The 26,880-nt window shown below is 41.0% G+C and overlaps 2 protein-coding genes and 1 long non-coding RNA gene across 5 annotated transcripts in view; 1 reads left to right on the top strand and 2 right to left on the bottom strand.

Annotated features, from left to right (window-relative positions):
- Window positions 1-8,929, bottom strand: part of PHKA2 (phosphorylase kinase regulatory subunit alpha 2) — a 66,917-nt gene extending 57,988 nt beyond the window's left edge. For all 3 annotated transcript variants that reach the window (XM_037512639.2, XM_037512640.2, XM_037512641.2), the window contains exons 1-2: window positions 8,852-8,929; window positions 8,178-8,387 (exon numbers count right to left, since the gene is read on the bottom strand). In XM_037512639.2, coding sequence (XP_037368536.1) covers window positions 8,178-8,255 — 78 coding nt within the window. In that variant the 5' untranslated portion in view covers window positions 8,256-8,387; window positions 8,852-8,929. The remainder of the gene's footprint in view (window positions 1-8,177; window positions 8,388-8,851) is intronic.
- A 35-nt stretch (window positions 8,930-8,964) lies between these two features.
- LOC119246294 (uncharacterized) overlaps window positions 8,965-26,880 on the top strand; it is a 175,937-nt gene continuing 158,021 nt past the window's right edge. The window contains exon 1 of the long non-coding RNA XR_005125484.2: window positions 8,965-9,009. This is a non-coding gene — a long non-coding RNA (uncharacterized LOC119246294). The remainder of the gene's footprint in view (window positions 9,010-26,880) is intronic.
- The window catches only part of ADGRG2 (adhesion G protein-coupled receptor G2), a 107,945-nt gene continuing 93,746 nt past the window's right edge, over window positions 12,682-26,880 (bottom strand). Inside the window, 10 exon segments of the mRNA XM_037512638.2 lie at window positions 12,682-14,345; window positions 17,150-17,302; window positions 18,306-18,407; window positions 20,474-20,757; window positions 21,306-21,405; window positions 23,185-23,453; window positions 24,757-24,878; window positions 25,658-25,761; window positions 25,881-25,926; window positions 26,563-26,685. Coding sequence (XP_037368535.1) covers window positions 14,161-14,345; window positions 17,150-17,302; window positions 18,306-18,407; window positions 20,474-20,757; window positions 21,306-21,405; window positions 23,185-23,453; window positions 24,757-24,878; window positions 25,658-25,761; window positions 25,881-25,926; window positions 26,563-26,685 — 1,488 coding nt within the window. The 3' untranslated portion in view covers window positions 12,682-14,160.

Genomic DNA, 26,880 nt, shown 5'->3' with positions numbered 1-26,880 from the left:
GCAGTAAGTATTAGTTGTTTTTCTTGAAGCAACAGGCTCATTTTGTTCATTTTTGACAGAATCTCTGTCAAATACCCAAATCTGCCTAAGTAATAGTTGCCAAATTTTCAAGTAAAAAATGCTATCCCAAGAAAACACCTCTGCTAGTTCAGCTTGTAATTTGTAGTCACATAAGTGGTTCTCTCTAATGCAACCAGTCCATCCTGGTATACAGCAAGTATCTACTTTCTGCTTCAACACAGAATATTTACAAGATGTGTACTGAAAGATCAAGATTGAGGGCCTCCCCTGGTGGCGCAGTGGTTGAGCGCTGGGCTGCAAAGCTGCCCGCAGCCTCTGTAGTGCCGGTTCGATGCCCGGCCACCAGCGAGGGTCCCACATGGTGCGATAGACCTCTCCTTCTGTGCCTGCTGCTCCCCTCAGCAGTGTATTTCATCACTCTGCCTGTTCTGTTCCCTGCTCTGGCTCTGGTGAATTCTCTCACCTTCCCGCGCTTCTGACAGTACCCAGTGCTTGTATAAATAAATAAATAAATCTTAAAAAAAAAAAAGATCAAGATTGAATAAAATTAAAAAATTAAATTTTATTGCTTCATCAAGGACATTCTTAAGTGCAACTGGCTGTTATCTTTTCTTTTCTTTTTTTTTTTTTTTACTTTGACTGCTCCTGGTAGTTTGGACAGCACCTGCTTTCTACCATCACAGTCAATGTTAACCCAGTAAAAAAAAAGGCAAATAATGTTTTAATAATAGTATGAAAATAGTTTTGGCTTCACAGAGCCCCTGAAAAGGGCTCAGGGATCCTAAGGGATCTGGGACCACACTCTGAGAACTGCTACTCTACTACAACGCTGGAATGTAATTTTCCTATCCATGTTTTAAAATTTTTGACAATATATGTCCATAAGAAAGAACGTTACTTTGAGTATTTTAAAGTTCTACATGCATATTAGCCTACTGTACATATTCTTCTACAACTTGCTTTTTTCACTCAACTTTAAATTTCTGAGGGTAATCCAATTTGATACATGCAAGTTGAGGTCATTTAAACTGCCGCATAGTATTTCATTGTGTGGCTAGATCTCTATTTGTCCATTTCCAAACTGATGAACACTTAGATTGTTTCTAATTTTTCCTTTTACAAACAATGTCCAACAAATGTCCCTGGATGTATTTCCTTGGGCAGTAGGCAAGGGCACATCTTTAGTGTATATATGTACTAGACATGGACCTCCTGGGTCATAGGGTATTCAGAACTTCAATTTCACCATTATCTCCAAATTCTTTTCCAAGGTGACTGCAAATTAACAATATGTAACTTACATTCTGTAGTATAGACTACTAGGTAATCACCAATATAATTCCCTCTTCTTTCTAGGCATTCAGCTATATTACATTTCCCATCCCCCCTTGCAGTTAGATGTGATCAAGTGTTTGAGTTCAAGTCAAAGGGATGTGGGTGGAAGTGAACTACACAACTTCCATGCTTTGGTCATAAAACTCTCCCATGGATGGTTTTCTACTCTTTTTCCAGGTCCATCAGCTGGATGTCAACAACTAAGGAAACCATAAGAACTACATGTTGAAGATGGCAGAGCCGCCGGTAGCCCAGGTCTTGACTAACACCCCCACTGAACTGAACCCTGCTGGGCTGTTATATAGGTGAGAAATTTGTTTGTTTGGTCAATGAAATTTTGGGCTCTGTTATAGCAATAGCTTATCTTTTTTAAAAAAAAGATTTATTTATGCATACAAGAGCTGGGGTGCAGGCCAGAGATGCGGGGGGTGAGAGGATTCACCAGAGACAGAGTGGGAAGAGAACAGGCAGACTGACTGAAATACACTGCTGAGAAGAGCAGCGGGTGAGACAGGAGGGGTCTGGTGCTTTAACACCTTGCGCCACCAGGGAGGCCCCAGCAATAGCTTAACTAATACATCTTCCCATGAGCAATGTATGAGAATTACCTCTTCTCCACATGCTTGTCAACATTTAGAATTATGCTTTAAAACTGTTGCCACACTGTCAGTCTGAATTTATTATTTTGGTTTTACTTTCCCAGATTACTAATGAGGTTAGGTAATCTCACATTTGTTAGTTTCCTCTCCCACAAATTTCTTGTTTATATTGTAGAATACAATCATAGAAATATAATATATAAAATTACTATAAATGATGAAGGGAATCAATTTGCTCAAAGGGAACCTGAACTGGGCACTTGTACTTAAAATCTTTTTTTATTATTTTGACATTGTGTTGCATATTACTTCTAGACTATTAAAAGAAGCAGGGAATAAAGATTATTTGTAAACTCAGACGCTAAGCCATGATGCCCCCTGCTATCTAATCAAACTGAAACAAACTCTCAACTAAGACCAAAACTTGAATCCAATCTACTATTTAACTGGCAGATTCCCTGAAGACTCTTGGATTAAGCTTCTGTGTTAGTTATTCATGGCCACATAACAAGCCCTCCTAAAACTCGGTGACTTAACACAATAAACCTTCATGATCCCAAGGTTTCTGAGGGTCAGAAATCCAGAGCAGCCCTAGCTAGGTGGTTCAGGTTCAAGGTCTCTCATGAAGCTTGTCAAGAATTCAGCCAGGGCTGCAATGACCTGGGGGTTTGACTAGGGCTGGTGGGCCCACATCCAACACGTGCTCAGACATCTTTTCTATTCAGTACTTTGTCCTCTAGCTTTGTTTATATGTTTCTTGTCATTTAATAGGGTTTTGGCTATGCACATAGTTGAATTTATCAATCTTTTATGATTTATGCTTTTTAAACTAGTTTGAGAATCATTCCCTCTCTCAAGATCATAAAAAGCCTTTTTTGATTTGTTTTATAGCTTTGCTTTTCATTCTTTGGTCTTTATCCCCTCTGGAATTTATTCTTGTATATGGCCAGAGGGAGAAATAGTTTTATTTTCTCCATACAGACAAGCAAATGACCTAGCATTTTTTTTTTTTTTTTTTTTTTTGATGTTGAGTAACTATCCTTTCTGTCTCTGGGACCTTTATTCTTTTCCACTGGTCTATTTGTCTACCACTGTTTCAATATTACACAACTTTAATTACCATAGACTTATAAGTGTTGAAATCTAGTAAAGCACTCTCTCCACACTTCTACTTAAAATATGTCTTGACTATTTTAGACTCCTTATGAATTTTAGAATCAATTTATGTGAAAAATCCTTTTGGATTTTAATTGACATTCTATGGAATTTATATACTGAATTGATAGATTAACTTGGAAAGAACATTAAATCTTCCTGTACACAACCATGGCTTCTCTTTCCAATCAGAATAAAAGCCAAATTCCTTGCTTTCAAAGATGAATGAATAACCTCAAAATGTTCCCTGGTTCTAGTTTATAAACTTCTAAAGGACTAAGTTTTTTGACTTATTCCATTTCTTTAAAGATTATAGATTTAATTAGGATTTAGTTTTTCCTTGAGTTAACATTGGTAACTTTTTTTTTTTTTAAAGATTTATTTTTTTATTTTTTAAATTTATTTATACAAGCACGGGGTACAGTCAGAAGCGCGGGAGGATGAGAGAATTCACCAGAGCCAGAGCGGGTTGCAGAACAGGCAGAAGGACCGAAGACACTGCTGAGGGGAGCAGCGGGTGGCAGGAGAGGTCTGTGCACCATGTGGGACCCTCCTCCAGTGGCCGGGGAGCAGCTGGGGATTGAACCGGCACCGCAGAGGCTACGGGCAGCTTTGCAACCCAGCGCTCAACCACTGTGCCACCGGGGAGGCCCAACATTGCTAACTTTTATCTAAAAAAAAAATCATCCATTACATTTTCAAATTTACTACCCCAAATTATTCATAATATTTTTCCATTTTCTCTTAATATTATTTGTCCCTCCTCCCTTGCTTCCATCAACATTGGCAGATGCTTACCTTATGAGTCTTTTCTAAAAAGCAGCTTTTGGGTTCATCAGTATTATATATTTTACATTACATTAATTTGGTACTCCTATTTTTATTATTTACTTTCTTCTGCTTTCTTGGGTGCATTCTGCTATCCTTTTCTCAGTCTTGAGTTCATTAGTTTTTAAATCTTTCTTCTTTTCTAATGTTTACATTTCAGGATATAAATGTCTCTTCAAATCCCACTTTAGCTATATTCCATAAATTCATCTTTGGAATGCTTTTGTTAGTCATTCCATTATAAATAGTTTATGATTTCCATTATAATTTTTTTTCTTCTTTTTTTAAACTTTTTTTTTTTTTAAAGATTTATTTATTTATTTATACAAGTACTGGGTACTACAGTCAGAAGTGCGAGAGGGTGAAAGAACTCACCAGAGCCAGAGCGGAGAACAGAACAGGCAGACTGACGAAATACACTGCTGAGGGGAGCAGCGGGCGAGACAAGAGAGGTCTGTCGCGCCATGTGGGACCCTCGCCGGTGGCTGGGGATCGAACTGGCACTGCAGAGGCTGCGGGCAGCTTTGCAGCCCAGTGCTCAACTGCTGCGCCACCAAGGGAGGCCCTAATTTTTTCTTCTTAACATATATATCCATCCATGACTTTAAAATATATAATATCTCTATCCTCCTTCTGAATGTCTTAAGCAGGTACCTTAGTGTGCTTTAACTCCAGCCCCCTCCCATTCTTCTGTCATGTTATTATTTACCAATATTTAATTATATCTTTTTAAAAAATTATATCTTTTTTTAAACTTTTCCCTAAATTAGGCTTTACTATTACTATTTGTTCCATATGCCATGTTCTCATTTTTCATTCCATTGCCACTAAATAGCAAAATTTAGTTACTCTCTTGGTCTCTTTTATCTACTTTTTGTACCAAATAATCTATAGTTACAGTGAACACTGCCTTGATCATTATTTTTCTTTCGAATCCAGAGTCTGATCTTATCACCACTTTGAAATTAACATATTTATTAATGAGCCTTCAAACAGCTGATATGGAAGAAATGTACGTAGTATTAGTATTTCCAGTACCTTAGTATTTCTTACCTAGGTCAAAATAAATCTAGGAACTTAGGGGTTTTTTCAAGTCAAATATTTTAAGATATTCACTAGAATATATATATTGATAGTCTCGATATACAAAATCAAACCTGCAAAAGGAACCATTTATAAGCATAACTCTTTTCTTTCTTGCTTTAAAGATTCAAATAATATTTAGCAGTAAATATATTTGGCAAATGACTAATGGAAAAGTTCTTCTTTTTCATAGATACAAGAAAAGGAATCAGTTGACATGCTAGCTGATATGAACAAACTACTACCTCCAACAGAATGAGCTTAACATGTTTAACACTGATTTCTAACAAGTGAAATCAAAGTAAGTTGATCTCGATTTAAAAAATAAATCAGAAGGGCCTCCCTGGTGGTGCAAGGGGTTAAGACGCAACCTATGAAGCTCTCCACAGCCACTTCAGGGCAAGTTCCATCCCCCAGCCAGGGAGCTACCCACATGGTGTAGCAGACCTCTCCTGACTCACCTGCTGCTCCCTTCAGCAGTGTATTTCAGTCAATCTGCCTGTTCTGTTTCCCACTCTGTCTCTGGTGAATCCTCTCACCACCACCCCTCCCCCATCCCCGCACCTCTGGCCTGTACCCCAGTTCTTGTATGAATGAATAAACAAATCTTAAAAAAAAAATAAATCAGAAACAGAGCTTAACGCTTTTACCAGTTGCCTAATAAACATCTGCCCACATCTACAGGAGTGGGGAGACACAGCATGAACTTTGGAAACCACTAATCCAGCTCATTCATTTTTTTTTTTATTGTGGTAAAATATGCACAAAATTGCTCATTCATTTTTAGAGAGCGGTTAGGTGACCTGCCAAAGATCACCTAGTAAACATGGTGAGGCCTTAAATGGGTTAGGGCTCCACAGCTATGGCGACCAGTCGTGGGGGCAGGATGGAATTAGGTGGGAAGGAGTGTGATTCTGTTCTTGCAGACTCATGGAATTACCCAGCAGAAACTTACTTGGAATATTCTGATTAGCCAGAAGGGTTTGACAGTATAGCCAGGAAAGGAAAAAGAGAGCAAACATTGAGGGCTTCTCACCAACTACCCCCAAAATAAATACAACTAAAAGCTCAGACAACTTTTTTTAATCATTAAAATGTTAGAGAGGAAAGTCCATTATTGCAGATTTGCTTTAATGAGAAGACAGTTCATTTGCTTTTGAGGGAAGGCAGGCCTGGATCAACAGCTGGTCATGTGGATGGCTCAGAGCTCGTGGGAAGTGTTCTATCAAGGACTTAAAGGTATCTTTTATGGGTCCGGATCACTGCCTGATACAAAAGGAACAAAACTAATGAGATCTCTGAGCTTAAGGATCTCACCATATCCATAGGGGACTTAAATTATGTTCAAAGACCAGAAAGCAATTAGCAGCTACATGGGGGCCCTCAGGAAAGGGAGTATCATGGGCCAGGGTGGAGACGCTAGGAAGTGTGGCCTAGGTACATTGGGCCTATCTCAAAGCCATAACACCACCACCAACACTCACTATTGCCTACAAGTAGCCAGGCAATATACTGGGCTCTAATTTTCTCTTCATAATACTTCAGCATAGGCAGGGATGATTTTTCTCCATTTTACAGTTGAGGGCATGGACCCAAAGAGGTTGAGTGAAGGTTACCTATGTTGTTCAAGGCATAGCCAGGGATTTAAGCCTGAGTGTGACACAAAAACCAAGTTTCCTCAGTTTTCTTTATATCCTCTTCCATCACGGTAATTAAGGGAAAGGTCTTTCAACTTGAATTTTAAAACTCTTTGTAGATGTAGTTATAATATATTCCAAAAGGAAGACAAAAAATAAAATAACCTTATGTGTCAGCCTATTCCTTCTTCAGTTCTTAACTTAAATATTATCTCTTATAGGACTCTTCTAGTCCTCAAATAAGGACCACAATCTTTAATGTGCAATTTCAAAAGTCAATAAGCTTTGAACATTTTTCTAAGTTTGCAGCAAGCTGGCTGATGATGGCAAAAGATGACCTGAACTGAGAGGAAACTGTTCCTAGTCTTTATTCATCCCACGTAGGGTAAATAGTCACATTTTGATGTGGAGATAATGGGATGCCGCCCAGACGCCACTACAATTATTACTGAATATATATGTGTATACTAGTTTTCTAAAATCCAGATATTTCTAAGTTGCAAACCACATGTGACCCCAAGGGTTTCAGACAGGTGACTCTGGACCTAGCCCCAGACACCTTTTTCGCTGCACTGGAAGTACTAATCCTTTGTAAGCCCAGCATCTAACAGTGTCTTGCATATAATAGCTACACAAGAAATATTTCTTGAATAAGGAAACAAGGCTGAGAAATTGGTTAAGAAAGGAAAATGGTCAGTGGCTTCGAGTAACGGTGGCTCCCCACTTGCAGACCAGGCCTGTATCCATGGAATGTCACTTCCTTCTCTGACATGAAGGGTCTATAAATAGTTGTCCCTGATTGAGAGCAAGCAACATAGCTGCTGTCTTCACTAGGAATAAAAATAGTCCAGTGGTCTTACATGATGGGCCCACATATAACTTTAACCCAGTAGGAAACAGCAGGCATAGTCATACCTCAGACCACATGGGCAGCTTCACTGGTACTCTTGAACTTGGGAGCAAAAGACCTGTGTTTTTTTTGGACCTTACTACCTTTTTGGCTTGAAGTTTCCCCATCTGTAAAACAGCAACCAGAGTAAGCCTTAACTCCCCCCCCCATCTTAAAGAGGGAACTGATGGGAGCAGCAGCCAGGGCTGCCCCCACATTCAAGAGTGGGCTGCAAACCTCAGGAGCTTCTTCACTACTGTCTGCTGTCCTTGCAGTCCAGAGTTAACCGTGTTCATTCAGCGTGCTCTGTCCAACCTACACACACCTCCTCTCTCATCGAAAAGAAACAGAGTCAATGCAACAAGAGCGTTTTGCACCCAGGGCACCCTCGCAGGCTCTTTCTGTCGTGGATCCCAAACACTGGTCAAAGAATTCTAAGGAGGGTAGCTTCACAATCCATCGGCCCCCTGTCTCGTGAAGAGGAAGGGGTAGAAATGGGGTGGAGGGAATCACCAAGCAGCAAGGACTGAATTTAAAGAGAAAATGTCTGAACTGCAAGGTCTCGGGACACCTGAGGGTCTGGGTAGGAGAACTGCGAGGAGAGGGCAGATCGGGGTGCTCCCTCCTTACCTGGTAACACAGGATGGTTTGTTGCACAAGTCGCGCGTATCCATCCAAGCGGACCCCAGAATTGCTCCTGCTCCTCATCTTGGAGAAGCTCGGGGATCCGCGGCTCCCGACCGGGTGCACGCCCGGGTTGCGGCCGCAAGAGTGTCTGGCTCCCAATCACAGCCTCGATCAGTTCTCGGGACGGAGCCCCGCGGTAAGAGAGCCGTACTTCTAAAAACGGTAGAACCAGAGTAGGGGTGGTAAGCAAGCCAACCAGAGTTTTGCAAGGCTGGAGGGGGCAGGGGTGGAGACCCGGACTGGCGCCACCGCGGCCCCGCCTTGACCAGACCCGCTCGGCCCCGACGCTCCAGGGTCCGAGGGGCCCCAAGGAGAAGCAGGGAACTGAGTTCCGGGGTGGGGTGACGCTGCCTTTCCCCACTGTGCCTTTTTTTTTTTTTTTGTCTTTGTCTTCGGGAGGCTGTGGGGAGGCCCCGGGGGGCCGCCAACCCTACCCGACCCTGCCCGCTCCCACCCGCCGGCCGCGGGCCGCTCCCAGCCCCGCCCCTTGCCCCGCCCCCCCGCGTAACGGAACCCTCGAGGCGCAGCCTGAGGGGGAACGAGAAAGGAGAGGCCCGCGGGCGCGGCGGACAGCCCGGCTCCGGGCGGGAGCTAGCTGGCCTTCCTCAGCCCCTCACCTTCCGCGGGCCGCAGACCCTCGAGTCCTGGAGAAACAGGCCCTTCCGCCGCGGCCACCTGGACGTCCTGGAGCCGCCCCCAACCCCGCCCCTGGAGCCGCCCCCGGCTCCGCCCCCGGGGCCAGGCCGAACCCGCGGAGCCCGGCCAGAGGAGCCAGGTAAGGGGACTGCGGCGCCGGGGGCCTGGAACGCCCCTCTCGCTCCCGCGCGGGCGGCCCAGCTCCGCCCGCCCAGCTCCGCCCTGGGCTGAGCTCACAGTCGCGTCCTCAGCTCCGCCCTAGCGCCGCCTCCTCCTCCTTGGGGAGGAGATCAAGGAGGAGGCTCCCGGACTGGGCGGCCAACCTCACCCGAGGCGGGAGGAATAGGCCCGCCCAGCCGCGTCTCCGCCGCCGAGCGGAAGCCGCGTAGTGGGGCCGGTGCACGCCGCGGAAGGGTCAGCCTCGGGCGGGGACCATGGGTGCCCCGCACCTGCGGCCCCCGCCCTAGTCAAGTGGGTGCAGTTCATCACTCGCAGGCTACAGCGTGAAACTTGGCATTACAGTGCTTCATGGCAGCTCATTACCTGCAGTTCACCATCTTCAACCCAGTTCTCACTTCCACCAAAATCTGGCCCCAGATGAATTCCAGTGTACCGTTCAGTTCATGTGATTGTTTCCACAAGCACTACACTAGTCTCCGTGCATTCACCATGTGCTTTCACCAGCAGCCCTTCCCCTCCTGACCTAGCTGAAGGGATCTTTCCTTTTAGGGCCAGCTCAGCTTTTCCCTCATATTATTGACCCTCCCCGTTCTCTGAATTCCCACAATTTCTTTAGTAAGAGTTTAGGTTTTGGAGTCAGTTCAAATGGAGTTCAAATTCCAGTTCTGCCATTTACAAGTGGTGTGATCATGCAGTTTAAACTGATGTTCTCATGTATAAAATGGGGATAATAATGGCACCCACCTTCTAGGGTGCCTATGAAGGTCAAGAGGGTGAATAGAAAGCTTTTAGCACTGTGGCTCATAGAAAGGTGTTTAATAGCTGTTTTCATTATTTGCAATATCATTGCCTCATATTGTTATTTTTGTTTTTATGCGAGGCGTATATTTCTAACTGGGTTGTAAGTTACTCATTGAAACAGTCTTTGGTATCCCCTACCATTACTGGTCATGTTGAGCATGTAGTTGTAGCTCAATTAGTATTGAATGAATGAATGGATGAATGAAAATCAGTCCTGCTCAGCTGGTTCCCCTATGAAAGGTCTTTAACCAAGTTCATTTCAGAAATTCCATAACATAAATGTTTGTTGCTCAGTTAAAGCACCAAACCCCTCATCATCTCACGTCCTTCGTTTTCTTACTATTGGCTCTTAAAGTATGCAGCAATCCAGCAATCCATTCAAGGTGCCCCCATGCAGAATTTACTATGGTCTAGGAGTAAATAAAACTAGACATTAAGTTAATTTGCCTAACTTCTGAGTCTAAACAATGTGCTCTCATGTATTCTACATCTAAAACCTGGGATCATTGCTTTTTTCATTACTGCTTTTGTTCACATTGACCATAGGGGAAATAGTTGATGACTTTTGCTCATTATCTGGCATTTCCACAGGTATAGAAACATTTTCAGTTTCTCGATCTCATTCTTTGTAAATTCTGCTCTACACACATGTACCCCATTTGGTGTCTAGCCAGCCTACATTCTTAGGCTTTGGCCTGTGTTTTAAAGCATATTATCATATAAGCTGTATTTTTCAATAACTTGACATTCAGGGATAAAGCCAAAAAGGAAGGCTCCTACTTCTTAGCTTTTAAATTTCCAACTGAATGTCAGTGATTCATTTTGGACTAGGAGCTGTGCTACTAAAAAATCAGAAACATCTTATATCTTCATGTCCCTGAAATATATAATCTCCATTATCTTGGCTCCCATATCATGAAGCCTTTCTCCAATTGTGACCCAATAGAAACCTGTCTCTAAAGTCATTTCTCAAATATTTATCACGGAACAGATATCAATGTGATGGGATATGTTATTGCTTCTGAAGCTCCTTCAGGATCTTCATAAAAATCCCCAACTAGCCCCTGGGGCAGGACCACATCGCTTCTCTGACCTCAACTAGAGGGTCTGCCCATTGTCCCACCAAAGGAGCTTCTCTACCAAGGAAGGTGGAATGTAGAAACCGTCAAATGTTTCTCCCAGAGAGTGCAGGTTTGTAAAGGAAAGCACTCCATCTTTGACATAAAGAAGGTCAGTTCTGAATTGCATTGCTGAAACTAGCCAGTTCACCAAATTTAGTTATTTCTATGACTGCAGATTATTTTGTTTTTCATCATAGTATTTTAAGGAATGTTGAATTTGTCTCTGCCCCAGCTACGGTAGCTAGTTTGAGACTGAGAAGCAAAGAGAGGAAACACTAATGAGCATACGATTTCATCATTGGGAAGAACATATTAAAAGAATATATTCTGGAAAAATTTATTCAATTTTTGTCTGCACCAACTTTTTAATGCTGTACCCTAAAGATTGCAGTGAAAAGAAAAAAATAATATTCTGGTAAGAATTCTTCTCACTTATGATTACGTTCTTATGTCCACTCAGTCTTTCCTTTCCCTGTCCTTCTGAATCCAACCGCAGCAGTGAGTACCATGGCAGACACAGACTGAACAGGCCCTAAAATGCTGTTACAGAGACAAAATGACAACACACAGTCCATTTGGTAAATTGCTTATTCATTAAATTAGCATTTTGTCCAAATGGCTTTTAGCAAACCTGCCTATGTGACCTTATTAGATGCAACCCAGTCTCCAAATGATGCTGCTTTACAGCTTCCTCTAGAGCAATCTTGATGCTGCTCACTGAAGTTAATAATTTTTGTGGGATTAATGATTGCAGTGTGTTTTGGGGAAAAAAAAAAAACTTCTCAAATGTTCTGAAGAAATTCTTCAAATTCTGGCCACTGGTGTGACACTCCTTGCTGCCTCATTAATCCCACCTCTATGTCCTTCAACAGCATTTCAGAATATGCTACCAGTTTTAAGCCCAAAGGAGGAGGCTTCTCAGGAATATTCTCTCTGTCCGCCCTTTATCTGTCTGAAGCAAAACAAATAGAGAATTTGGCTTAAGGACTGCGGACCAGACACAACACACAATAAGGCAGGGGGAGGGGGACGTGGCATCTAAAAGACATCAAGATATTGTACATCCTTCTGTGTACACAAAATGAACCAGTTACATAATCTGTTTTAAGCGATCTGCTTTCTGAGATTTCACCCCCCAAATCTAGAGTATGTCACCTCCTTCCCTATCAATTTAGTGCTCAGCATCTTCAAGGAAGTTGAGCATCTTGGAAGGAGAGATTGCTCAGAGACCCCTTTTGGAGTTGAGGCTAACTTTCCCGATCTGTGGCTCCTATATGCTAATCAGCTCCCTAGAAACCCCAAATCCTGTCCTCATCTTGAAATCCTACTGTTCAGTTCTGAGGAAGCAGACACTTGGATCCAAATCCAGAGTTGATACAGCAATATGTGTTAAATAGTTGATCTTGAGAGAGTAGGGGGAAGATGAAGGGACCTCAGGAGCCAACCTCATGAGGCAGAATAGTTCCTGCTGACTTCACAGTCCCAATGTGCCTGCTGTTCGCCAAGGATGTTACTGTCGAGTTTGTCTTGATCAGGCAAATCCTACAATTCTCATGCCACGCCGCCAAGGAAGGGGATTGCAAGCATTTTCTCCTTGTGTAATTTCTCAAACTTAAAGGACTTAACTGCAAATTTATTTCATTGACTTTAACATTTTTTTGTTGATTTTAACATATAAATACAAGAAAATTAAATAAATCAGAGAAGAAATATTGCAAAAACAAATCAGCACTCATAGAAGTGTATTACATTATTATTATGATTAGTCTGGGATACAACATTCACTTGAAATATATGCAAGGGAACCTTAGTGAAGGACCTAACTTAGGGGTTTTGAAATGTTCCTTATGAGGACATACTTGAGGCACTGCTCAAGCAGCTGTAGGTGGGAAGCAAGATAGGCCCTCTATAGTAGGAGCAATCAGGGTCTGATACATATGGAAACAATAGCATTGAAGGATAGTTCACCATTCCCAATAGCTGCTCCCCCTCGTCTTGTCACTATACACTCTTCAAGACATGACACCGTTTAGAAAATAAATGAAGCCCTGGCAGGGCCAGAACAGACCAGTCCTGACAGCCAACACAGCACCGTGCAGTTACCTTTTAAAGACAGCAATATGATTTCCTTATATACATCTCTTTTCAAAAGTAATCCTACTCCTCTCCCTTCTGGACAGGCTCTGGGGATCTGAGAAATGGCAGTGTATGTATCTTCCTCCACATTCACAATTTCCCTGAATGTGGTCTTGATTACAGTTCCATCCCTCTCTGAGGCCAAGGTATTGAGTCAAATATCTTGGAGCAGATCCCATAACCTGATGATTAGAGATGAGGTCAAGAAATGGTCTCGGTATTGAATGCCATGCACGGTTGTTCAGGTTGTATCCTGCACAAAGGTGCACCCAAGAAGGTGAGTGGGGCTAAAATATGATCCCCCACTCTATTTGCCAATGAATGAGCCATTGAGGCTGTGCCTGCCCAGTGGGGGCACCTTTATCTAGTCACCTTTTTCAGTCAAAGGCACTGTATGAGCTAATTGTGGCACTGTCTGTTTACATGTTTCTTATCTGGCTGTCATCATTATTTCTTAATTTCAGTGAAGTTTCTGTTTCACATCCCATATAATCTCCAAAAGGAGTTATAGAATTCACTGAACTAGCAAGCATTTTCTGAATTATCACATTAGACACAACAACACAACCACGACTCTACAAAGAAATAAATTTACACAGTAGAAAATAAATACAAAAAATGTAGAAGTAAGATTTTTGACACGTGGGTCCCTAGAATTTAGCTTATTTACAACAAAGGCATGCGCAACTAAACCCACCAGCAGGCTGAAGTCAACAGTTGCTTTACATGTTATCAAAGGTAACCGCCTTAAAATGCGGCGGGAAATGAACTGCTATTATTTACTTATTTTTTCGTCTTAGTCTTGGTGTATTGTTTAAAACCAATCTTCTTTTAAAATGAAGAAGAAACCAAATAGCAAATGTCTTAAAAACCATGGTAAAATGTCTTGGTTTCCTCTTCCAATGGTAACCACTGCCTTCAATTAGCTTATGCTCCTCCAGAGGTTGCTCAGTATAAAATTAGTTGATTTTCATACATCTCACATTGTGTAAAAGGTAAAACTGGACATTTTCACACTGTCAAGCATCATGCTTTGATTTTAGAAAAAGGAATCACATTTGCTCAATAAAATGTAAACTTCCGCGCTTTGAAGTCCTTCTGAGAGCAACACGGCTTTTACCATTGCAGGAATCTTCTTTTTCATTAAACATGTGCTGTTTTCCAGTAAAATCGTGAAGACACACATCCCCGTTCTGAACACTGTAAGAAACACCATTCTTCTCCGTAGAAGCATTCCCTGTGTAAGGAAAGACAAATGGCTGTCAGGAAGTATCCCCAGAAAGTATTTAAAAAAAAAAACAAAAAACATAAATATCACTTTATTGTTACATATGCACAAAGAATATATCTTTTAAAAGATTATGATATATTGTAATATTTTGTTTAATTTTCACTTCTTCCTCAAGACCACTCAAAATAAGCAAATCAAATTGGAAACTGATTCAGAAATCAGTTTTCTATGGCAGTTTTTTGAATGAAATGGTCAAAATCTGAAGCAAAGCAATATATTTCATTTTAAAGTGCCATTTCCCAACTCCAGTTGAACATCTATCAGCTTCAAGTAGTAGCATAGGCACAGTACAACCTAACCTAAGATTCTAGGCTCCTCAAATAAATTAGCAGTGATCCCCATAAGTCCCTTACAAGGTTGTTGGCTCCCTAAGATTCCTATAAAATAAAACTTTCTACCAGAGAAACCCAGAGCAACTCGCTGCAGTAGTCATGGCAAGAAGAAATCGTCTCTCGTAGACCAAACCAACCCCTCTGACAATCCAGGACAGGACTGATTCCCAAGAGGAAATGACCAATCCCAACCCAAGAATCCATGCCAGGGAGCAGCTGGGCATTTTGGAGCAACTTTATTTGGACTTGTACCTTCCCGCCCCACCCCCCACCCCAGCAGGCCCTGATGGTGCGCGTGGGTGTGGGTGGTCCTTGTACTGTGGAAAGACGATACAGAAAGCTGGCTAACAAGCCCGCTGGTTTGTTAATGATTGTAATGATGATGATAACAGCGCTAAGAACTTTATAAGTATTATCTCAGTTATTACCCTACAGGCTGGGTGCTAGATTATCCCCATTTCAGAAACCAAGTTTCATACATTAAGTCCTTTGTTGAAGGTTACATGGCTCAGATATGGTGGCATCAACATGTGATGTTCTGTCCAAACTGTGCGCCTGTGACCTCTTGTTCTGACTGAGTGAGATGGCTGAGGCAGCTCAGAGTGAAATGTGCAATATTCACACAAAGTAGGTGATGGATACTGGTTGACCCAGCTCTAGTAGGGCATGTGACTAAGGCAGCTGTCCTGATTAGGCATTTTGGTTTGAGGACATTTTGGTGTAGGAACAAGTTGACTTGGTATAGTAAACCATTCAACTTCCAGCTGCTTTTTCTGAAATTGCCTATCCCATCCTTCATTTATCCCAGATCCTGGTGTGGACTGAGGAGTCAAGGATGTCTAACAAACATGCATGTTATGTGGTATTAAACAATTGGCCATTTTGATGATCTAAATTCACCCCCACCCTCACTATTAGACATCAAAAATAGCTCTGTGAAATCAGCCAGATCAAACAGCTGTAGAAAATATACTGCTTCCATCAAATCTGATTCCTCAAAGAATGATAGCTTACTGAGAGGCCGAGCAAGCGAGGCTTCATCTCTGAGCTCTTTTTGGATATGGAAAAATCTGCCCTTAAGAACTCAGATGCTTCTATGAAAGCCATAGGCTTTATTGATAAACTGTGATTCTTGGTGACTCATCTCACGCCTCTGATTGCTTTACTTTGAGCATACTTCCTTACACTAACTTCACCAGTTTTGACTGCCATTGCCACTACTCTGTTAACCTACATTGACTCATTTTTGATACAGCAGTTTGGCATAGAAACCAGGGTTCTCTCCTGTAACTACAGTAACAAGCCTTATGACAGCTGTTTCTATCTTCTGCAGCAATGGCTCTCAATGAAGGGGGGAGGGGACTTTATCCCTCAATGGACATTTTGCAGTGATATATTTGGTTGTTACAACTGGGGATGAGTGGGTGGGTACTATTGGGATCTGGTCACTGAAGAATAGGGATGGTGCTAAATAGCCCCAAATGCACAGCCCCCCACAACAAAGAATTATTTAGCCACAAATATCTGTTGGGCTGAGGTTGGGAAACCCTGACTTTGAGGCAGCTCCTTTTATTTTAAAAGTCCATACAAACAGCAGGGCTTCCTATCTTTGGGAGGATGGGAAACTATCTGGTAAGTGTTATGAACCATCTCACAAATTTATTTGAATTTATTATGAAAATAACTAATGTCCTAAAATGAAAAATAAAAATAAATTCTCCAGGGAAGGAAAACAAAATCTCCGGCAGAATTTTAAGTTTTTATAAAAATGCAAAGTATAGTAAGAAGCCAACAAAGATAGAAGTGGTTAAGCTTTTATGAGTAATAAGCAGCCCAGTCTTAAAAAAAGAAAGAAAATGTAATGGAAGTTTTAGTTAGAAATGTCAGAATTAATGAGCAAAGGAGGTGCAGCAGCAATAATCTGTTCATATATTGATGACAGATATGGTCACCAGTACTGATCTTGCAGTATTTGAGATCTTCATGGGGGGTTTGGGCACTGTCACAAGGCAGCCACACCATGAAAAACATGAAGATACATGACAAGTAAAAAATAGGGAGTTTTAAAGTGTTGAAGATCTGTATGATTGTAGCTGTACTAAAAATTGATATAGTCTTATCAACTATTTTAGGTACTGCTTGCACATAAATAGGGACTTGCAACATTAAAACTTTTAGGCCTTCATCAATCCCCATCATGAAAAACTAAATCTTAAAAAAAAAAAGCTGTTGTGATATTTACTCTATAATGAATAAATTTGGATTAATAAAATTTATCATATATAAGTGAACCACACTTTGATCCACAAGTCATATATGTAATTGTTCACTTTGCTTAGCAAAAATGCCGTTAAAGGATAAAAGTACTTTAAAAAACTAAACACTAGCTTGAGAAATACTGTAGTGAGATGTACATACCATTCCCGCTCGTGAGTCCTGAGCAATCATTATTCACTAGCAGCGTGGTGGAGTGGGTGGAGTTACTGTTTGACTGTAAGGAATTTGAAGAGCTGGACACTCCTTGGCTTACAGTCTGCTTCTTTAAGCCATTAGTAGCAGTTTTACTCCAGTCTACAGCAGAATAAGCATTACAGAAAAACAGGACAGTATGTTGAAGCTCAAATGCAAGAGATGATCACCAGTGTACCTGCTCTAGCAAATCATCTCAGTCCAGCTCCTCCAGAGGAGTTACACATTTCACAAGGTGGCAGTATAAAATGTATTTTCACCTTAGACCATCTACATTTGTGCTGTAAGTGACTGCCTTGTTAAAAGTAGCCTATATCCCCTTGGAACTAAAGGCCAAGCTAATGTGATTGTGTCTATAAAGATCTACTGGATTAGGTAGTACCTCAGAGCCAAGGACTGTCTTAAGAACACCAATTTATGGTGGTGTGATGATTAATGGTTCTTAAATGCATGCAAATGATTGAACTCTATGTACTGTATTTTCTGAGTAGAGATCTTATACCACCAGGTCTTTGCAATACTGCAACGTGTTCATGGATGGTATTCCTGCAAAAGGAATTTAGTTTTTCAAAGAGCACTGTATTTTTCTTATTTTCTTAAAAATAAGCTATATGCTCTACAACACAGCAAGGGCATACATGAAAGTAACTTCAAAGTAACCAAATGTACGCTATAGACAAATTAACCAGGTATATGCTAAAGATTGTATGCCGTGTCCAATACACTAACAAATTAAGCAACTGACAGCCAGGAAGACCTATAGAGAAAAGATTGATTCACAACTTCAAAAGTTATAGAAGATAAGTATTAAAAATCACTTTGGGTAAACAGAAAATATGAGCCCAAAAGGAAATAAAATCTAAAAATTTCACTGTTGCTTCATTCAAAAAGCACCCAACCCATTGCTCACTAAGTTCTCAGATAGGAATAACTATTTCTTTAATTCAACTAGGTTTTTTTCCATAATATTCACGATCTGTATTTTCTGTTGAGAAGGTCCCCTTCATTGATTTCCAGATCCAGTAGCCCTTTGGCATTGATTGCTTTATTTTATTCACTCTTACCCTCAGGATTTAAGAGGAGGAGAAAAAAGGTAAATCTTTACCAGAATTTTCAGCCAGCCGTAACTTCCCACAACAAAGATACCGCCTCCACTGCTTTCTCACATTCTCTTTTGCTACACAGTAAAAGATGAATATGAAAAATCCTATGGGGGAAAAAAAAACCCAGAACACAATAAATTCCAAACTAAGACCTGCATGTCATGAACTTACTTTGCACAAAAGATAAGATCATTGGCATCTATAGGCACAGTGAAATTTTGCAAATTGACAAAAAAAGTCCAAAGTCCTCAGAAAGTTTGCTATGAAAGGGCATCCTGGGAGTACCCTCTTTGTAAGATAAAAATACTTATCAAACAAATGATAACTGCACATTTCCCAAATTAAACTCATTCTCTCCTCTCTCATATCCAGTCCTTGGCCTTCACTGTCTTTGGAAGTGTAAGCCCTGTACCCAGGATGCCCCTCTGTAGTTATAATCCGTTCCCAAGTTCTGTCAAACGCTATCTCCTCCATCTGTCTCACATCCTTCCCTCTTCCTCCAGCTCCCAGCTATGGCCCTGTTGGGGCCTTCACCCCTTCCACCCAAGCCCACTAACTTGAAATGGCCTTCAGGTTCCACCTCCCACCCAACCTTGGTCCCCAAGTCACCCAAACACAGGGCCCCATTACTGTCACTCCTTACAGTTTTTGCCAATAAGTAGTTCCTGACTGAATGAACGAGTTCTGAGTTCTCCCTCTCTCTAAACTCCGATCTATGTACTGTAAAACCTTCATTTTAAAATATCAGGTTTGCTTCTAGTTGGGTACAGTGTGCACCCTTAAGATTGATAGCTTGAATTCTGCACACCCATGTTTATTTGTCACCCTGGGCAGCTGCCCCAGGTCGAATTCAGGGAGAAACTTCATGTATGAACAAAATGGGTACCCAAGTCCCAAATCAGAACCTATAAACCTGTTTCATTTCATCATCCCAAAGGCTCACAAGGCATTAGCTCTCTTTTGTAAATGTAACAATACTTTCCTTCTATCCATTCATATTCTAATCAGAAGACATGGGGGTGGGGAAGAAGAAAAAGGCAAGTTCATTTTCCACATTAAATACATGAGGGTAGGTACCTTGCTTTCATGATTATGACTAATGTGATTTGGCACATATATTTTTTCTCTGAAAAGTCTCTTAGCATACCATTGTTGTTGGCAAATAAAACTTTTCTATTTAGTATTATATAGGGCAGAGCCTACATCAATTCACAACTGATACACTGTAGGTAAAAATTAGAAGTAAAATAAGAACAAATGGTCACGCTAGGCATTTGGATTCAATCTCAGACTGAGATTTCCTTGAAACCCAGTAAAATGATCTTTTGCCTGACAGAACTACAGGAGGACTCTAAGAGCAACAGGAAAAGATGAAAACAAGCAGATGAGAATGCAATTAAAAGGCATCCCAACAGAGGATTTGGAATAAAAGAAGGCCAAGGGACATAAATTATTGATATTGTAATGTAAACCTCTTTGCTTGCTCAGTTTTTAGTGCCAAAGCACTTCCATTAAAAATTAATCACAGCTGACAAGTCTTTTATACCACTGATCTAAATGAATTAGTAAGTCTAAAGAGGGTTCAGAAATGACTGCAGCTGGGCTTCATTAACAAACAGGAAGCTCCCAAGTAGACACACACAGCCTGTCCCTTCCCTGCTGTGTGTCCCAGAAGAGCAACTTGTCAGGATTAGTCACTGGGTAAGGCCGCTGCCACCGGGGGCTGTCTGTTGACTCACATTTACCATTGTCTTTAAATCAAACACAGACCTAGGAGGTAGGCGCGGTGAGCTGCACACGGTGGCGGTCACACAGGTGCGCTCTTCTGGATGCAGGCTCTACTTCCATGTAACTTTTTTTTTTTTTAAGTAAGGAGCAAATTGAATAAGGGAAACTGGCTTTCCCAGAAAGAGTTCCTTACAGGTTCCCTACAGTATTCTCTCCAAGAAGGTAATAATGGAAAAGGAGGAAAAAGTACCAGTTCTTGAATTTAGTGAAAGCCTTTCTTCCGAGGAGCTCAAAGAACCCTTTCTTAGAGATGAATCTGTTTTTCAGTGAATATGTCTTAAGCTACTGAATAATCTACTTGGTAGATAGTCTAACTTTTAGTAGTGATATTTTTAAGTTTGACTGGGATCATTCAGTGCATATTTAGTGCTGCAGAACTTACCTTGTAAGGTATTAAATATGGCAAAGAGGTACATAAAGGCGACATTAACTGGTCCCCAGGCAAAGAAGGCAAAGCCCCAGGTAATTCCCAGTAAAAATGTAAGGCCAGCAACGCTCCTGAGGTCTTGAATACTGGTTTTTCGCTGGGCTCCTAGTTGCTTTTTCTTTTTAATTCGACAGAGCTGAACCAGGACCACAATGAACATGCTCACGTTCAGCAAAAATGTTACACAGAAATATCCCACGACCGTAATATAGAACACAGCATTGCTGTTGATCCAACAACTGGAATGGGGGCGGGGGTGACAGAGAAAAAATTATGATGCTGAAAAATGGTTCAAAATCATACAATGATCTATAACGTTTTACTGAAAATTTCCTACAAATACAAAAGGGGAAAAAAGATAAAACCTCTGTTCCTCACAATCATTTATAGTTCTAGGAGATGAAAACTTGGGAGTTTATTTGGGAACACTTGGTGATTAAAAGTATTTAAAAACATTCAGGATTTTACCCTCCTTAAATCCTAGTAACTCTATTCCATAAGTCTTTACTAATATACTGTAACTGGTATTTCATCTTATCAGAGGCTTATAGAAGTACAATATTTTCAAAATACATCCTCCTAATTTGTTGTGCATACTTAAGTGGTAGAGGGCATTTTCAACTAGGTCGTCTTATTAGATATTTAACTGCAAAGGCTGCTCAAACTGTTGGTGGACTTGATTAAAATGACAGCCAGAGTCAATACACTGATTAGATCCTCCACTTTTCTGGGGAGAATTGTCTCTCAGGTCACTTAGCGTTCCCTCCAGGGCTCTGTCCGTACTCACAAGTCGTCAGGCGAGCCATTGGGGAATTTCCCATAGGATCCAAGTCCATAATTGTCTGGGGATATAATCAGGACGATGATCACGACCACAGCTGGCACCCCTGGGAAATGGGAAACAGTGGTCACACGTAGTTCTAATAACCAAAGGCGGTGAGAAGAATAGACAGTGCGTTCTGTCGCCTTCTGGTGGCAGACTGCTGAGCTCGTCACCAAACAAGGTTTATTTCCTCCATGGCAGGGTGGGCCCACTCCCAGCCTCCCTTGCAGCAAGGTGTGTGTGGCCACATGACCAGGTCTTAGCCAATGGGATATGGGCAGAAGTGCAATGAGAAGGCTCCTCTCAGCTTCAGATGGCTTTTGGCTATGAAGGAGTCCTTTGTACCCCTCCACCCCATCACCTCCCACCCCTCCCCTTGCTGACATCTTGAACTATACAGAGACCAATGTGACAGTCAATCCCTAGACTCTCGTAAATAAAAAACAATTCCTTCTCACAGACAGGTTGAGGGACCTGCTACAATCTGACATAGCGTTTTGTTTAACTTCTTTATATATGTACCTTCTGGAGATTCTGGCTTATGATGATTTCCTAAGTGCAACAGTTTCCTAAACAAATTAATGTAGTGTGGAACTTGTCCTTGTCAAGTGATTCTCACCTTCCAGCCTTTTACAAGGAAGACAGAATCCACATCAATGTCAGAAGCAGTCACTTATCTTTCTGGGAAGAGGGAAAAGGGAGGTGTTTTCTGTTGCTCTTCACAAGGACATGCAGGGTGAAAGGGTGGGGAAAGATCTGTCATCCTGTTGTATAGGGAATAGCTGAAGGAATGCCTGTAGAAGAGGGGGGGTCTGAGAGGGATGGCGGCCGTAGTACTATGGAAGGGATGTGAGCACGAGAAATCTCAAAGCCAAGTTCTATTCTCAAGTCATGTGAACTGGGGTAAATCACATCATCCCTTGGAGCCAGTTTTTTCACCTGGCATTAGCAATAATTGCCTTGCTAACCTTACTAGCTTGTTTTTCATAGGGTTACTTATGACAAAAATAGGGTATTATACAGAATATTATGCATAATGTTATACATATATTACTTGTAGATCATCTAAAGGACTCTTTAACAGAGGAGGGATCAGCTTATTATTTTTTTGCCTGAGAGAGCAACACCCAGGCCACTGGGTAAATGCCACCAGGAAACCAATTGAACATACTGGAAAAACAGAACTAGAGAGCTTTAGAAAATGGTTAACTGTCTTGTAAGGTAATGAGCTCCCTAACAATAGAAGTATTTGAGAGGAGGTTAGATTATCTTTAGTCAAAAATAAGTCAAGTTGATGAGACACCTACATTTGGTGGGGAATTGAATGAAGAAACCTTCCGGATCTTTGATGGGGGGAAGGGGGTTGGCAACTTTGTAAGCCACCACCAGCAATGGCATGATCTGAAGTGTGATGATGATGTTATATTAGGTTTTATCTGTACATCCTGTCACTGTGCCCTTCTGAACATGTGTGTGGCATCTTGCAGGTAGAGAACAGAGTTGGGCTAGTGGGAGCTCCAGGACTGAGAGTTGTACCTCATTATCACCAAGCTTATTCCATTATGATGCACCTTCTATGTCTGTGTGCCAATCCCAATTCTAATTGCTACAGAAACAAAAAAGATTCATGGCCCTGGTCTCAAAGAATTTTATGTTCATAACCCATACAAGGGAAATAGGTATTCTAGAAAGAAACTTGACAAGGTCACTCTTTGGTGGCAACATATAAGGAAAATAACCTGTCAAGTATAACTTGCTTCATCATTGTATCTACTTGATTAAAAAGCCACTAGAGAAAATACAGAGAATGCCCAGACAAATGTGCAAGTAAGATTATACATACCCCAACCAACAATGCAGAATTTAAGGATGTATTTTCGAATATATGTATTAAACACTTTCACAAGGGCCAGGTACATATGAAATGCTTCCAGGCCCATCCATGTGAATGAGACCAAGAGAAAATAATGCAGAAATACAGCCACTGAGATACACAGGCTTCGTGTGTCATACAAAGCAATCCATGAGTCCAAGAGAAACACCAGGTTCAGAAGGAGCAGAGCTGCACACAGCTGGATGAGGATTTTGGAAGGATAATCTCTCCGGATCTTTCTAAAAGGAAAGGACAAGAAAAGAATCAGTATCACATTCTGCCAACCCTTATATGAGCATATCTGTTGGTATGTCCCTGTGTCCTAAGCAATTTATTTTTATTCTTTGGTAAATGTCTAGTACATAAATTTCTTCTCTGAGTGTGTGCCTATGGGCATTAAAACCAACAACAAAGGAAAAATCTAAGCAGAATTATCCATGATAAATATATGGAAAATTTTTATTTATATTTCTATGAAACCTTTTAGGCTGACTGTTGACCCATCCTTTTAAATACTTTGTCGTGGACTCTACTAAGCATCTATCCTATTGCTTCCAAAATATTGCTAGAAACATTGCTGCTGCTTCTCATACAATGGGCTGCCATATCTTCAAAACAGCCAGATTCCCCTATTATCTTATATTACTAGTTAAATGAGATCATGGAAAGATGACTTTAAACTATAGCTAAATGTAATAAGTATAGGAAAATACAGCTAACTGATGACATGTACATGTTTATGTGTGTGAAATTAGATCTGGTGAAATCATTCTGAGTAATGGTTGGCTTTATGGTAATTCAGTCTCATTAATAATAATGCCAAAGGTCCATTAGAAGATCTGTAGTCACAGCTGGACCCTAAGTTTGGCACTGAAAGTAAATTGGTACATTTTCCTGATCAGTGTCCAAAATCTAAATCCCAGAACTTACATATTGTTTCATCTAGTTAATTCAATAAAATTACCTATTTCCTTCATTATCAACAAAATTTATTGGAACCCTCCCCACAAAATGTGACCAAAAGGACCCTTCTGATAAACTAAGGAGATGCTGTTATTTGAGATATTATTCTTGCTTTGACCCACAAAGCCACACTCATGAAGTATCTGGGTTTTTTCAGTGAGACTTTATACCCTTTATTTTTCTTCATCCCCACAATCATTAATGTATTTCATCTTTCATGTCTGTGCAGTATAACTTAGAAAATTATTACATTAAAATAGCTCTTATGCTATACATGGAGCTATGGTTTATCTCCGATTCTAAGCTCTTGGGTTTCACATCTGTGTCCATCTCACATTTCACAATGTTGACTGGGCACCAGGCATCATTCTGGGGCACAAAGACAATTAAAACACAACTGTGGCTTTAGTGAGTTTACAGACTAGTGGAAGGAAGCAAGCATGTAATCAAAATGTCCCATGAAGCTTTACATGTAGGTGGCTACAGAATAAGGTAGGCTGAGGGCTGTACTTAATTCATTTTGGCAATGGAAATGAGCACTGCACCCTATAATCCAAGTTTCCAGTTGTGGATACTCACTCGAAGGCTATGTAGGTTACCAGAGTAACTGACAGAAAAATTGATGAAAACCCACAACCAATATATGTAATAAATGTCAAAGCCATCATCTGAGCAGGTGGTAAGGATGTTCGAGATAGGTCCTAGAAAATAAAATATTGCTTTTAAGACCAAGTATTTTTAAGTAAATAAAAGAGTGATGGGTTATATATTTATTGAGTGTCCTAAATGCCCCTCCATAGTCTATTTTACAAACCTACAAGGAAGGCACAATTTTTATCACCAGGTCAAGATAGTTTAACTGAGGCCTGCGAGGTCAGTACTTTGTCCAAGGTCACACAACTAGGAAGTAAAGTTGCCAGGTCCAAATTCAGGTCTGGCCGACTCCAAAACCCGTGTAACATCCGATCACTGTTTATGGTACACTGGAAGAATGCTGGGCTAGGAGCCTAAAGACTTGAATTTGGCTCCTGGCTCTTATATTTCTTAGTTCTTTACTGTGGACAGTTACCTAAAAAATAAGTTTTAATTCTGACTGCATTGAAATGACAGTAACAACACTCATGCTACCTATCTTGGAGGTCTGTTGAGGAGATTAAATGAGATGATTTATGAAAAGGCATTTTATAAAAATTTTAAAGTGCATTGCAACTAGACAATTTTTGTACCCATTTTAATCTGAATTCCCTAATTCTCCTATCTATTTGAAAGAGGAAATTTGAATGGAAAATATGCTTCCACATTCAGGTATTTTCCTAACAAATGCATTTGCTTATTGGAAGGATAATTTTATTGGTCTGTAACTTTGCTGCAATATCCTATCTTCTGGCATATCTACATTATCCATCTGATTAGACCTCACGGTATGATGTCCAACTATCCCTCAAACCCGAATCTAAGACCATGTAGTGTGGGATATTACCAGTAGGACACCGAAGCTTGTAAGGTGGTTGCAGGTACAGACGGTTTCATTCAGCCTCCTGTCTTTGACAGAGCAGCCATTGGATGACCAGCCTCCTTTGCCACCTGTTTGCATTAGGCAGAGATCTGTCCCATCAGCAAAGCCATGGCACCAATGACTACCTCTTCCTCCCCACTCCACCTCCTGTTCACTCAACTTTGTAAAAGGTATGACTAGTACCTACCATTTCTGCCCAAATCCCAAAATACACATCTCACTGTTGAGTCATCCTACAAGAGGAATAATAACAAATGATTGATTTATTGAACTGAAAAAAAAAAAAGACAAACAGTTTATAAAAAAATCTATGAGTTTCTAACTTTCAGAGTCCCAGTCTTGATTTTTAGTGAGTTCTTATTTTACACTAATCCCTAGAAGCGAGTCTTCTATAGGCCATCACTTCTTAAGCTCAGCAACTATGCATTAAGAATCACCTTGGGGCCTATTAAAACTACACATTCTGATTCAGTGGATCTAGGGCAGGGCCTGAAAGTCTGCATTTCTAGCAAGCTACCAAGTGACACTGAAGCTGTGGGTCTGCAGATCACACACAGTTTTAAGGTGATAGATGATGTTCTATGTGAACTGAACTAAGCAATATTTTCTCTCTGGAAGTAAGACTCAGACCTGCAGCCACAGATCTAACTACCCTGAAACTCAGCAACCGATAAAAGCTTGCTTTTGCACTGCTCTTTCTTAGAAATTAGATGGTCAATTATTAGATGGTCAGCTAATAATAACCACATGATCCTTGTCATAGATGTTGTGCTGAGTTTAAGATTCTGCTGGATTTGCCTTTTTCAGCCTAAGTCTTAGAGGCATAGTTTGCACAAGGTCAATAAATTGAGCAGACTGGCTTCTCCCACCTGGCTTGGGTCGATGTGCCTTAATGTAATCGTCACGTTCCTTGTCAAGTTCTTGATGGTCAGGTTCGCAACACTTGATGATATGACGTAACTGATCAGAGAGAGGTTCTCCAGGGCAGAGTCCTAGCACACCCAAGAATCAACAAGATGGCAAGGAAAGATAAAATGTTATCAGAGAATCTTAGAGCTAGAAGGACTATTTAGTCTACATTGTACATTTTACAATCTAGGCCAGAAATTGAGAGTCAGGGAGTAAAGTGACGTTCCCAAGAACCACAATTAGAAGCAGAGTTTGTTCCACTATACAGTGCTGTAAAT

Source organism: Talpa occidentalis, unplaced genomic scaffold, assembly GCF_014898055.3.
Source record: "Talpa occidentalis isolate TD23 unplaced genomic scaffold, MPIMG_talOcc4v2.1 talOcc4.15, whole genome shotgun sequence".
Taxonomy (NCBI): domain Eukaryota; kingdom Metazoa; phylum Chordata; class Mammalia; order Eulipotyphla; family Talpidae; genus Talpa; species Talpa occidentalis.
Note: the sequence above shows the minus strand (reverse complement) of the source record. Positions and strands in the feature narration are given on the sequence as shown.